Source organism: Papaver somniferum, chromosome 7 (assembly GCF_003573695.1).
Source record: "Papaver somniferum cultivar HN1 chromosome 7, ASM357369v1, whole genome shotgun sequence".
NCBI lineage: Eukaryota > Viridiplantae > Streptophyta > Magnoliopsida > Ranunculales > Papaveraceae > Papaver > Papaver somniferum.
In genome coordinates, this window is record NC_039364.1 from 150,672,077 (window position 1) to 150,686,674 (window position 14,598).

Here is a 14,598-nt window from a genome sequence, read left to right on the forward strand (position 1 = left end):
TGCAATATGGGCAGCCTTGTCATAGGAGCGCGTCACAGCCTCTTCAGGACATCATTAGAAGTACCGCTCCTTCTTTTGCTGATCAATTGCATAATCTGGGGATCAGCTTGTCCGAGGGTGGCGGATGGGTTTCGCCACGTCTTGAAGTGATATCTGTCTGCCCTCCTCGGGTGCAGACCGTTCGTGCTCGAGGTGATATTCATGTGTCCCCTAATGTTGTTTTGGAGTCAATAAGCCCATCTGGATCTAACTGATCAGTGTTTGGTGGGTCCTCATCCCACGTGGCGTTTCCTACTGGTGGTTTCCAAGGTAGCTAAATTACTTTTGTCTGGCGTTCATGAATGTTTCTCCCTCTCTTCTCTCCTCATTTTATTATAAATCATCGGGTTTTGTTCATCATGTTTCTCACTTTTGGATCTTCAGGCATACCTAGCGGTCCAAGCTCGTCATTTGTCTCTTCGTTGTCCCGCAACGAAGATAACAATACCTCTCAACACAACGTCACGTCTAAGGTTAGAGGAAAGGGCTAATATTTTTGCTTTATTTTTTATGAACCCACATCTTTATTAATAACTGGTTTTATTATTAGACTACGGGTAGTAATCGCAAGGGAGGGAGCAAACCCGAAAACCATGGAATTGATGTCGGCCGACGCATAATCGTCAGCAGTGATATCAGCTCCAAGCGCCTTCGTAAAGATGGCGGTGGATCTCAAGCGAATGTGCAGCCACCCGATGTCCAAGCAGAAGTCTCTCACGCTGATACAGGTGCAGAGCTTCAATTCCCTATGGTGGTGGAGGCCGCTATAGCTGGGGTCGAACCTTCCACTCATACTCTGGTTTATTATGGGTTTTGGGTTCCATCCACTTTCGCTGCTGCATACAAATATATTGTCGAGCGCACTGGTTTCCATATGGTCAATGTCGGACAATTGGGTATGAGGACGTTGTGCTGCATGACTAAAAATCTGTTGGAGGTCGCCGACGATCTTACTAAAGTGGGAAATGGTCCCATTTCTGCAGCTAAGATTATCAGCTGGAAAGCGTCTTTGCGGACAGCCACCAACTTGAAGTTTCCGATAGGTTGGCTGGAGGCATTGTTAGTGCAGGTGAACAATCATAAATACCCCCGCGTTCAATTTACCGCTCAGGTAACCAAGCTCGAGGAAGAATTGGAGAAGTTTTCTGGGTTGACCAAGCATAGGAAAGAGGTGCTGGACCAGCTTCTTACCCAGGTGGGAGTGACGAGCGATGAGCTACTTCGTGCAGAAACTGCAGAGAAGGATGCCCGAGATGCTCTTGAGCAGGTGCAACGGGAGATGTCTTCCCTCCAATCAATCTGATGCACTTTCTTTAATTTTTATCTTATGAAAAATTTCATCTTTTCCGGCGAATCTATTTTTAAGCCGAGTTGTTGTATTATCTTCTCTATTTATTTTTTCATTTATACCTTTGACGCTTGTTTAAGTTGATGGTGGTTGAATCTTTTGATTGTGCGTGCTTCCTTTCCTGCTTTGTTGTTTATTGTTTTGAAAACCTCGAGCCACAGCTGATTGTCGTCTATCTATTTCTGAGCGGGCTTTTACTCACTTGTGCGGGTGTACTTTCGCCCTTGCAGCGGTTTCCGCGCTTGTTCGCTCCTTTGATATTCCTAGTGAATTGAGGCGCTTGATCCTTCCGAGGAGGGAGATAGATATGTTATTGGCTTCTCGGGTAGCGCACGTGGACAAGATGCGCATGATTTATCATGGTCGATAGGAAATGCTAGATGTTGCTCGCAAATCAAAGGTTCCCAGCAATGGTGATTGGGAGGGCGGGATGTATGTTAAACGCGCCTATTCCCCCTTCATTTTTCTCAATGGGGATTGGGAGGGCGGGATATATGTTAAACGCGCCTACTCCCCTCTCAATTTTTCTTAACGGGAACTGGGAGGACGAGGTGTATGTTGAACGCCTCCTCCCTCCTCCTCTGTTTTTCTCAACGGGTACTGGGAGGGGGGAATGGATGTTAAAAGCGCCTATTTCCCCTTCTTTTTTCTCAACGAAAACTGGGAGGGCGGGATATATGTTGAACGCGCCTACTCCCTCCTCTGTTTTTCCTAACGGGAACTGGGAGGGCGAGGTGTATCTGTTGCATGCGCCTACTCCCCCCTTTGTTTTTCTCAACAGGTACTGGGAGGGCGGAATGGATGTTAAAAGCTCCCACTCCCTCCTCCAACAGGAAACTGGGAGGGCGGGGTGTATGTTGAACGCCTACTCCCTCCTTGATTTTATGGATCAGCTTGAGGTGTGGGTGGGCGGTGCATAATATGAACGCGCTTACTCCTTTTTCCTCTCCTTTATCCACTGGTCGAGTCGTTATTTGTCAGTTGAGCAGGCGTGATTGGCGTTCCTACGACCTTTTATCAGTCAATCGGATGTCATTGGCGTTCCAGTCGATTGGGCGCCATTGGCATCCTCGTGTTTTAGTAAATTTTCCAGAAGATCGGGTGCTTTTGGCGTTCCCGCGATTTTTTAGTCAGTCGATCGGGTGCCATTGGCGTTCCCGCAACTTTTGGTAAATCGATCGGACGTCATTGACATTCCGCAATCTTTTGTCAGTCGATCGGGTGCCATTGGCATTCCCCAAACTTTTATCGGTCGGTCGGAAGTCATTAACGTTCTGCAGCCTTTTGTCAGTCGATCGGGCGCCATTGGATTTCTCGCAACCTTTTGTCAGTCGATCGGACATCATTAACGTTCCGCAACCTTTTGTCAGTCGATCGGGCGCCATTAGATTTCCCGCAACCTTTTGTCAGTCGATCGGAAGTCATTAACGTTCCGCAACCTTTTGTCAGTCGATCGGGCGTCATTGGCTTTCCCGCAACCTTTTGTCAGTCGATCGGGCGCCATTGGATTTCCGGCAACCTTTTGTCACTCGATCGGACGTCATTAACGTTCCACAACCTTTTGTCAGTCAATCGGGCGCCATTGGCTTTCCTGCAACCTTTTGTCAGTCGATCGGACGTGATTAACGTTCCGCAACCTTTTCTCAGTCGATCGGGCGCCATTGGCCTTCCTGCAACCTTTTGTCAATCGAACGGACGTCATTAACGTTCCACGACCTTCCCACCCCCCCTATTTTTTTATTAACTCTAGAGAGATTTTTTTTTTGAAATTGTTTTTAAGGGAAAGACATTACAGATTGTATTCATTATTTATTTTTTACCCGTAGTTTGCTATCGCGCTCTTACATTTAGCTCATCGGTTTCCTTCGTTCTTAGTGACACGGGAATGGGTCTCGCTCGATCATTTGTCTTGCTGCCTCAAGCTCTCCAGACTCACGTTTTCTTTCAAATATGCTTCTTATCGCGAGACATTCCACTGTCGGATGTCCCATTCTCCTATGATAATGGAAATACCTTGCAGCGTCCTTATTCATTTTGTTGACATCCACTACCGTCGGCGGCAATTGAACCTCACCCTTGGCTACCCATTGGTTGAGGAGCCGAACAGTCCGTTCTCTTCCATATGGTAGTAGAGGAGGGGATGATCTCGAATCCTTTCTAATCCATATGTTTTTCCTTTGGGTGAGGTCTCCCCCTTGTTGTCGGCTTTCACTTCCCTCTTTGTTATTAGGCTTGTAGGGGATTACGGATGTGATACTTACAATATGACGCCAGTTGACGTATGCAGGTAACTCTTCCATGCAGTCAGCGATTCTTTCAGCGGCTTCCTCTAGTTCGACGAAGGTTTGAAATCTGAAGTTGATCAAATTCCCTTTGAAACACTGAATCATTTCTCGTACGCATATTTCTACGAGTGCTTCTTCACTAATGTCTTCATGACAATCCAGTGCCGTTCGTCGGAACCTTGCTATATATGTCCCTATTTCTTCACCCGACATATGTCCGTTTCTGCTCAGGTATATGGACGTAACTTTCCGCTTGGCTGAATAGAATTTGCCCATAAACATCGAGTACATAATGGGCCAAGAGTCTATGCTTTCTTCCTTTAGGTTATCGTACCAGGTAAAGTATGTTCCTGGCAATGATTTGGGTAATTCTCTCAAACACAGTTTCTCGTCGGAGATTCTATCATTCATGTCTGAGAGAAAACGGCTGACATGTTCCCGCGCATTTCCATGTCCATCGTAAGTCTTAAACTTGGGAGAAACATATCCCTCGGGGTACTGATATTCCCGGATACTTAAAGGATATGGGTTGTTTGTTTGTTGGTGGTTATCTTGCTTCGTGATATGATACCTATGCTCCAGGTACTCCATCATTTCCTCCTGTGTGATTACTGCAGCCTTGATATTCTGATGTTTTTCCGCTTCGGTTGCTTCCCTAGGGATACTTTGGCCTGCAATCACAACTTGTGCTATCCATTCTTCCAATGCTTACTTCTTTTTCAATCGCTCTTCTAATTCTTTCTGAATACTTTGCATGCCCGGGATTGCGGGTCTTGATTGTCGAACCATTTGTACGTCTTCTTCGCGCGTGGTATTTTGGTGAGCGTCTTCGAACCGTTTGTCTGCGCTTTGATGTGGTGTTTCTTCCTCGATATCCTTTTCTTATATGATGCCCCTTCTTTTTATGACATCTTGCCATGTGTCCTAAACCTCCTTAATTACTACTAATGCCATCCCTTGTCTAATATAACCTCCTTCTTCATTGTTAATTCCTTCATTGTCCTTTCCACCTCATGGATACTTCTCCTGTGGACTTGGGCCTTAGTCCCCAAGTACCTGTGTTCCATGCGTGGCCTTTACCCTCTTTGGGGCACCCTAACCTAGTTAAAGGGAATTATTTTTCATGTATCAACAGTCTCAACATTTCTAGACTTTCTAGTCTAACCTAAACGAATTTGACTTTAGATGAGTTTTTATACTAAAATATGACAATCAAACTTGACATACCAACGCTTAATTGGTTCAACCGTGCTATGCTCTAACACTAATATTGGAAAGTTATGGATGTCGAAATATTTTGAACATGTGCACAATTATTATTCATAATTGTTCAAAGATATATTCCTAAATACTCAAGGTGATCCCAAAGCGAAATATTGAGAATCTTTTAACTAAGATTTTCGATTCTATATGTTTTGACTTACTAGCAATTAAAACATAGCTCTAGAAAAAAGGAATATTATTAATATGCTAAACTAATATTGGAAGTTTTTCTACGAGAGATTTCAGAAATATTGTTTGATAATTGATTGGAAACAGAAAAACCGAAATTAGTACTTATTGCATCTCTTGAGAATATTTTCGGTTTTGGAATTCCCTTGTCGTCCAAATAACCTTGGTCTATAAATAGTTGAGTTTTCATTTATAGCAAACTATCCTAAGATCCAGGCAAACTTCATTCGTGTTGTTTCTGGTGGAGCCGTCTATCCGGAGAGGAAAGTACCCTAATTAGGAGAAATCTCTTATGACCGCTCGTTGAAAGAATTATGTGGGATCAAGAAGCTCTACAAGAACCGTTGGTGGGAAATTAGATAATTGCATTGTTATTTTAGTTTTTGATTATTGATTTGATTGACTAACGGTTGTTGAAACACCTAGTTTGATCATTCTTGAGAGCCTTCTTTTCTGACATGAGGGTTACTCAAAGTATCGACGGGATCTTTAGAACTGTTTTTATATCTAAATACATCTTGTGATAATCCATTGTTAACAGACTCCATTCTGTGCACGATTGATCACAAGAGGATTCAAGTTTTTGTGTGCAGGTACTTTAAATATAATTGAAGATTTGAAGACGAAGAAGATTTATATGATTAGTTTTCGTATCTTGTGAATTTTATGCACACATCTTGATAGGATGGGATCCAACTAGTTCTTGTTTATCTTTGATAGACTTAGGATTTTCTAGTTGATTAGATCGACATCTCTTTATAGTTCTCTTTGAGGTTTATTTAGATTGATTGTGAATCTAGATCTAATTACTTCGGTAATAAGGATCTTGATTGATCTAAATCGGACAAAGGAGTATATGAGATTAACCATAAGAGCCTTTGTCAACGACTCAACATATCTTTATACCAAGATTGAATAGAGTTGTTACCAAACAGATTTGTTCCTTTACTGTTTCGAATATGATCAAAAGGAGTTGAGTACATAAGAGTTTACTTTGTAAAGCAACTCAAGATAGTGAATTCTGCCTTGAGATTCACGTGCATGACCAAACGGTAGAAGACGCAGTGATATTAAAGGAACTAAGTAACTAGGGTATACGAAGTTGGCTTTTGTCTTTGTATGACGGCTTAATTATGAGAATATCCAAAACTGGACTAGGTCCCGGGGTTTTCCTGCATTTGCGGTTTCCTCGTTTACAAAATCTTGCTTGTCTTATTTACTTTACTTTCACATTATAATTGTCTAGTTATAATAAAGTAAATACACTTGTACGTTAATCCATATTACTTGACATTGATCTTATAGTCAATCGGTTTAAGTACCGTAACTATTGTCAAGTAAATATCCTGTTGTCGTATTGTCTATAATTTGTCCATAGACGATCACACAAGACATCATACCTATAGGTTGAAACGAAATGATTGTAGTGTATTTGGGTACCCTTATCATTTCACCTAAGTTTCGTGAAACTATATTAGGATACAAATTTTAAAGTATTTACTAAGGGATTAGTGAAGCCCGGAAAGACTATCTTTTACCTGATAGTTCTTGATATGCGTATCTTGTTCTTATCGATAATTGTACTATCAAGAACAAGATAGATAAAACTCATAAAATACTTTTTGTCTCAGATTTGTGATTCCCCTAGTTGACGTCCTTTATAGGCCTATGAGTTTCTTCAACCTAAGTGGAGACTTTTCTGACTATCCTGACTCTAACAAAAAGAGTATTTGGTTCCTTTTAGATATATTTCGATAAAGGTCTAGAAGTTTGTTTGCAATATAACAAGTTCAGCAAACCTCAAGGATAAGCAACACTGATACTCCTATAAAAGAGAAGCCTAGATCACTACCACCCCACAAAAATAATATAAAAAATCATATCAGAAGTGATTTAGTTATCGATCTTGTGGAATCAAAAATTCTGAGACGAAGCGTACTTTGTGATTTTTATCAATATCATTTCTGATTTATAGTAGGGGAATTATAATATCAATAAGAATAAGATCCGTGTAACAAGACCTATGGGGTACAAGATAATCTGACCATGCTTCACCAGAGAAACTTAGGTTTTAGAGGACGACTCTAGCCGCAACTAGGACACAAAAGTGTCGGGATTGGAATCCTACTGGTGACTAATGCTAAACAAAGCATCTTCGTGAACTAGTTTCCATGTTTACGAATTTCTTTGTAACCAAGAAAGCTAAACTTCTCCATATAGATTATGCATGAATGTGTGTGAGAAGTTTGATTTGAATTGCAAAGAAGATGTGTGTAACATTAGTGTACCAAGTGGTTTGCCAGATAGTAACGTTTGAGTAGTTCTAGAACTCAAAAACGTAAGTAGAATATATATCAAAACACCGTATCAGTTCATGAACTGACAAAACAGTTTGTGAACTCAAAGTTACCTCGTAACTCAGGAACCTTTGAATTTGGAAAGTTTGCCAACTATCAGAACAATTTGTTTACTTTGAAAATAAAAAGTGTACAAGAAAAAATCAAAATCAACTGGTTCGTGAACTATCTGAATTATTTTTGTACATTTGAATTAAATAGTATTCGGTATCATCTCAAAATCGACTAGTTTACGAACTGTTGTGAACTGGTAAAATAGTTTGTGAACAACTCATTATTGCTTGCATTCTTCTTTTCAATATTGATCATCATACTAAAGTCATACGAACTGTTTAAGTAGATAAAATGGTAGATAATATGAGTAAATATGATATACATTCTTCACATACTTTTATTGATGAAGTTTCTGTTAACACCGTTATTCCTCAATCTTCAAGGCCGTTTGTAAACTCTGATACTCAACTATTGTTCTCCATTCCTAGTCCGAGACTGACTTTAATATACTATAAATCAAGACATAGTTTTGACCAAATAAAATCGACAACAAGCTTGACATACCAAAACTTATGATTTTGACCGAGCGATGCTCTAATAATCTCCCACTTTGTCAATTTAGTGACATAACTACCAATTACATATGGATTAGACAGAAAATAAAATTTTCAGCTCCGACTCCATTACGCATCTTGATTTATTGAAATATTGAACAATCTTGAATTCTCCATGCTTCAAGTTCTTCTATGATTCAACATGTTGTTTTTGAAGATCCGTAGCTTATTACCACTTAAGAGAATACTCAAGTTAGAGCATTTAGAATGAATAATCAATCTACTTAATGGTTGTTATGTCGTTGCATAATACTTTTACTTCTTTCCATTGAAATTGTACAAAGACTTTGAATCAATATTATAGTGATATGTTCTTCCCTTTGAGGGACGGAGCCAGGATTATTTCACAAGGGGGCCGAAGCAAAATAAAGTTAACACTAACTATCACAAGAAAAAGATTAAACAACTTAATGATTATCAACAAGTTATATGACGTTCTGTTTCCTAGCAATTCTTTTTTCAGTATTCACAACCAAAGTGTTTCCAAGAAATTCATAACCCATTTTATTGGGAAGTCTAGATTTGAGAATTTTCATTTCTGAAAATGATAAGCCTGTAGCATCAGAGTCATTGGTAGATTTCCTCTTGAAGAAATTAAATAGTATACCAGCACTTCATTTTTTTTTAATCACGAAACTAAAAGATCAATGTTAAATTAGTGGAAAAAAATGGATTTATCATGAATAGAAGGTTCTTGTGGCTGACCACCGTTTGACCTAGTCAAAGGCTGGGATAAACATCATCACGTTGTTAAAGATAAATATGACAAATCTTACTGCCACCTGGGCAGTTCTTGAAACTTCTTAGCCGACTTATTTTAACCGACTTGTTCTTCGTTGTAAGCTATAAATAAATATAGCCACCTCTTTGTAAAGAGAGTAGAATGTACAGTAATAACATTTTTCCAGTACATTTAGATAAAACGGAACACAGTTCCACTTTCTCCCATCTTCTTTTATCTTTCTCTTTTTATAGTTTATGCTCCACCAGGCTAGTGAGCCTATGAAACAAGTGCAATACTCAACTAGGCAAGCAAGTCAATAAAACATAACGTGTTATCAGCACGAATAGCTATGTTGATTCATTGGGTCTAACCGTACACGGAACTGCTGGCTAAATACAGAGAAGATTTAGAGAAAAAAAATTTCTTCTCAATTTACTTATGTTCTTTTAGTTAAAGGCAATACGTATGCAGACATGATCCATGTACTTATGATGTTTGTTTTTGTTGTCACTACTAGGAACAATTGATTGTAGCAGATTTTCACATCAAGTGATTAATTAAATCTGCTCATAACCGAATCTCAAATACACGTGCTAAAGATGCCGTTGTAAAGGACAACTATGGAATAAAACACGTTGTACTAAACGTGTTACTGAAACTCATCCGGTCATCTACATTTTGGTAAGTGTGTTTTAGTGAAAAGGTGAGAACTACCATTCCGTAATCGAAAATTTTAATTTTGTATCATGGTACTAACGGTTTAATACCTGTAAAGAGAAATCCTTGCGTCCCTAAAGGATAGCATAAATCTATTTTTTTTCTCGGCTTTAATCTCCATAAATTCGAAAATAATTCGATCAGAAAATGGAATATCGTGTAGCATAGTATGGATGTAAAAAAACGTGCTCTGCTAGCCGGTGGGTCCCAGAAGTGACCCGTTATAAAGTGTTAGCCGGTTTCCATTAGCGGTCCCTGAAGTGACATGTGATTGATATTGAGGAATTTTCCTATAAAACATGTATCCATTTGCGCACTTGTAAATTAGTATCTCCTCGACTCCCGAGGAAAGAAAATGGAGATTATTATGTTGGTACCATATTTGTACTTATGTTTTCTTTATTTTGAGTTTTGTTTATTTTATTTATTTGTTTTGGAAATGATGGATTCCCGTAGCAATCTATGAGACATTGCCGACCCCAAAAGCAGTCCAACATGAAATTTGTGGTTTCCTGTAGTGATCCTTATTAGGCTCCAGAAGTAGTCTATGGGTTTCAGGAATAAGCCATAAAATTTTGGGTTCCAGAAGTATCCCGTGATCACCAAATGTTTTTGTTGATTACTCTATTATTTTTCTCTCGTCTATCTGTACTAAAGGATATGGATTCCGGAAGTAATCAATCCAGTGTAGATATGGACGATGGAGATACTTATCTCAAATTCAGACGGAACAACAATCACATATGTTCGAACCATTTTATAACCCTTGTAAAGGTTTGAGAAATGCGAAATACCATTTCGGGTTCGATTAATATGATAAACGACTTCGGAAGAATGTGTATCATTCTGGTGGTATAAAGGCTAGTATTATTAACGCCTTGTATTATTCTGGATTCCTGAAGAATCCGTTGAGTCTTGAAAATATTTGGTATTACCACCTTCAAATGATAAATGAGATTTTTATGGAATATTTTGTTACTTCATTTGTTTTTGTGCCAGAAGCACGTTTAGATAAGCTTAAGGCTCTCTCTTTTATGTGGTGTGCCATATGAAAATTCTATCAGTAAAATCTCACAGTGTCGTCAACCAGAAGTTTAATGACCTTGATTTTTCATGCTCAGGCATGGTCGATATGGACATCAAAAGTTCTACCAAGATGAGTAGACAATTCAAAATGCTCATGGTCATCCTTTACAGAACCTGAAGTTTCTACTAGATGGGGATGTGAATTGTGTTGTTGGTCCATGAGACAATTAGTTGTTAAATTGCATTAACATTAACATTATGGTAACTCGTTGCTGAATCACTAACATTAATCCATCCCTAGAAAGGATTCAAGGTGGCATATGCAGGAATCATTTACCCTGCAGTATGGACAATTATTTCAACACTTTATTGTATTGATAGACGCATCTACTAGATGGTCTCTTGTTATATTAACACGTACTGTTAGATTTTGCCAAATTGTTTGTGCAAATTTTGTGGTTGCGCATCCATTTTTGGACTTTCCAGTTAAGTCCATTTATTTTGGTGGTAAATTTACAGGCTTTTGATGCTTTGCCTTCAGTTGGTGTTATATCGAGCATAAATAGCACATGTGCACGCTCAACATGGTATAGTTGGGTTCTTTAAGCATTTTTAGTTGATTGCTCGACCAACTGTTTACCATCAATATATTTTTGGGAAGCAGTCTTACATTTTGAATTTACGTGTCTTAGTCCACGCCACCTAATTAAATATGTTGGTTTCTGTTAAAACATTTGAAACCCTAAGCTGGTAATGTCTTATTGCAGATGAGACTGTATTCCCGCCGTTAGGGGGAGGAAGTGAGCCGTTAAAAACAGAGAACGACGCGAAATGTCTCATCCTTTGTCGAGCCTGCAACTGTTTTTGGGATGCTTTTATGCGTTTTAATGAGCACCCAAAAACTATCACGAGTAGAATTGTCTTTGAAAATTGGACAAAATCATGGAACCAGAAGTTTCCAGAAATGAGATAGTAATATTTCCGGCATGATCAAGAAAACTAAAATGCCACCATAAGTTGGCATGACAACCCGCCACCAGAAGTTTAGAAAGAGTAAGGTTGATAACCTTTAATATTCTCCCACTTTAGTCAAGGGGAGAAAAGTCACCACAAAAGGATGGTGCGAATTATGTTGATAACCTAAAAAGGTACTCCCGCCTTAACCAGGGGGGGAAGGATGCCGTCTGAAAATGACACATATTATGTCAACAAATTGAAGGGCTTTCCTTTGAAGTCATGGATATGACAGGAATCACCTAAAGGTTGCAGTAAGAGATGTCGAAAATCAAATAAGTTATCTGATTAGGCCTTATCCTGATCAAAGAAAGTTCGGCTGCCACTAGAATTGGCGTGAAACATCTCATTTGTTTTCTAACACCAAGATATTGGATGTAATTGAGGTGTTGGGGATTACTCATGATTAAAACAAATAACTGCATTAGTTTTGGGAAAGTATTGTTTGTCACTTGCTTGAGGATGCAGACACGTGAAGTTATCACAGCAGGTTAAATCATGCATCTCGCAATGACCAAGTTGTGTGTTAAAACACGCTTGAGGCCTGAATAAGTCCCTTATATATGCCTTTGAAAAGAGAATCCAATCACTTTTCTAATATGTAGTGCTCTTGAAGAGAGACTACAGATAGTGCCGTGGAGACTATCATATTATGATCCACATTCTCTAAGTTTGAAACTCCTTATTGAAGATGAGGAGATGATAATGCCCCTGAAGTGGCGCTAGTACCAGTCTATTGAATTTTCATGAATGTGCATGTACTAGAGAATGTGTTAGATTGTATATGATTGTCGATTACTGTTTACAATAGTGGTTGTGTACCCCTTTGCAGAGGAACATCGACATTGTGATCGGTATGCATATGACCTGTTCCCCTCAAACTAAGTTAGAGGATGGAATCTCTCGAAAAAGCGAAATTAATGTTTGGATCCGACTCACACTGTAAAATCATGAGGCCTGAATATTACAGGTTGGTGTTTGAGATGAAGCGCATAAAGAGTAATATAATCGTTCAAGGTGCGATTTAAGGGTTTTTCCTGCTGAACCCCCATGATTGGTTCTGTAAAACTAAAGGTATTCTCCTAATATAGATGCACTTTAGCATGGTGGTCCCTGAAGGAATCATATTGCATCTTGTTGGTAAATGTAATGAATCCCTGAAGGATTCGAGTTTCTGACTCAGACGACCACCTGACTTTGTGAACTACGTCGTTATCACCACAGGGAGAAATTTATGAACAATCCTTGTGTATTTTATGTTCTTGGTTAAAATCCGGATGAAGTAATGATATCATCTTTGGCTTCTTGAAAATCCCTTAATAGCGCTAAAATCAACACTTAAACTGAATTGTGAAATCTCGATGAGATTGAAATATTTCTCGGTCTGAAGTTCGAGGACATGCTAGCATAAAATTTGTCCATGCACTAGAGTATTCAGTTTTGATACTTGTGATGCTTATTGTACTGCTAATTAACACTTTTAATATGTGATCCCTTAGAATGGAACATGATTGATATGTCTGTTACGTACGTAGATATATTACTTTATGGTCCAGAAGTACCATGTAAGAATATAATGCATGCATTATCTTTTTCATTCTAACTTTTGTTTTGCAGGTGTTGATGGTGGTTTTTAGCTTAAGATTAAAACCGTAAAACCGCACATATGACATGACGTCACTAAGACCACTAGCGCATTTATTGAATCAATCAGCATGCCTACGTAAAAATTACCAGGGTACCTTTTCTCTACATGTGTCATGTTCCAGGGCAAACCATTGACGGGCATCATCTATACCAAACCCTAATTCTCATACCACCGTGCCAATGGAAAACCATACCAGCCACGTCCCCGCGCCAAGGCATGCCAACCGTGCCAGCCGCACCGCCGTGCCAATAGCAAACCATGCCAGCCACATCCCCGCGCCAAGGCATGCCAACCGTGCCAGCCGCACCGCCGTGCCAATGGCAAACCATGCCAGCCACGTCTCTGTGCCAAGGCATGCCAACCGTTCCAGCCGCACCACCGTGCCAATGGAAAACCATGCCAGCCACATCCCCGCGCCAAGGCATGCCAACCATGCCAGCCGCACCACCGTGCCAATGGCAAACCATGCCAGCCACGTCCCCGCGCCAAGGCATGCCAACCATGCCATCCGCACCACCGTGCCAATGGAAAACCATGCCAGCCACGTCTCCGTGCCAAGGCATGCCAACCATGCCAGCCGCACCACATGTGCCAATGACATTGTCGTTCCAGCCACATCTCCGCGCCAAGGCATGCCAACCATGCCAGCCACGTCTCCGCGCCAAGGCATGAAAACCATGCCATCCGCGCCAAGGTATGCCGTGCCAGCCACATCTCCGCGCCAAGGTATGCCAACCATACCAGCTGCGCCACCGTGCCAATGGAAAACCATGCCATCCACGATTCAATGCCAAAGCCATGCCGGCCACGCTACAGGCCGCTGGCTGCCAAAACGAAGAGTTGCAACAATCAACGGCCACCCTTCCATCTGAGATGCAGATATTAGCCGTTCAAGGTCGCCAGCTAACGCGTGGTGACCTTTGGCCCAACACCAAGCCCTAATTTTGGACCCTCCCAAGCTATGCCAAAACCCTAGTTTTTGGTCGCGCCTGACTATGTCAAAACCCTAGCTTGGACACGCCTAAATCGTGCCAAAGCCACGCCGGCCATGCCTTCATGCCGCTGGTTGCCAAAACGAAGGGTTGCAACGATAAACGACCACGCTTCCATCTGAGATGCAGATCTTAGCCGTTCAAGGTCGCCAGCTAACGCGTGGTAACCTTTGGCCCAATGCCAAGCCCTAATTTTGGACGCGCCCAAAACTAATGTCAAACCCTAGTTCTTGGAAGCGCCTAACTATGCCAAAATCCTAGCTTGGCCACGTTTCCATGCCAAAGCCATGTCGGCCCCGCTACGTTCCGCTGGATTCCAAAACGAAGGGTTGCAACGATCAACGGCCACCCTTCCATCTGAGATGCAGATCTCAGCCGTCCAAGGTCG

The 14,598-nt window shown here is 40.6% G+C and overlaps 1 protein-coding gene across 1 annotated transcript; it reads right to left on the reverse strand.

The window, feature by feature from the left end:
• Positions 1-3,258: 3,258 nt before the first annotated feature.
• On the reverse strand, positions 3,259-4,263 carry LOC113295372. Its single transcript, XM_026543710.1, has one exon. It carries the CDS (start codon positions 4,261-4,263, stop codon positions 3,259-3,261), a length of 1,005 nt encoding a protein of 334 aa, XP_026399495.1.
• Between the last annotated feature and the right edge of the window lie 10,335 nt (positions 4,264-14,598).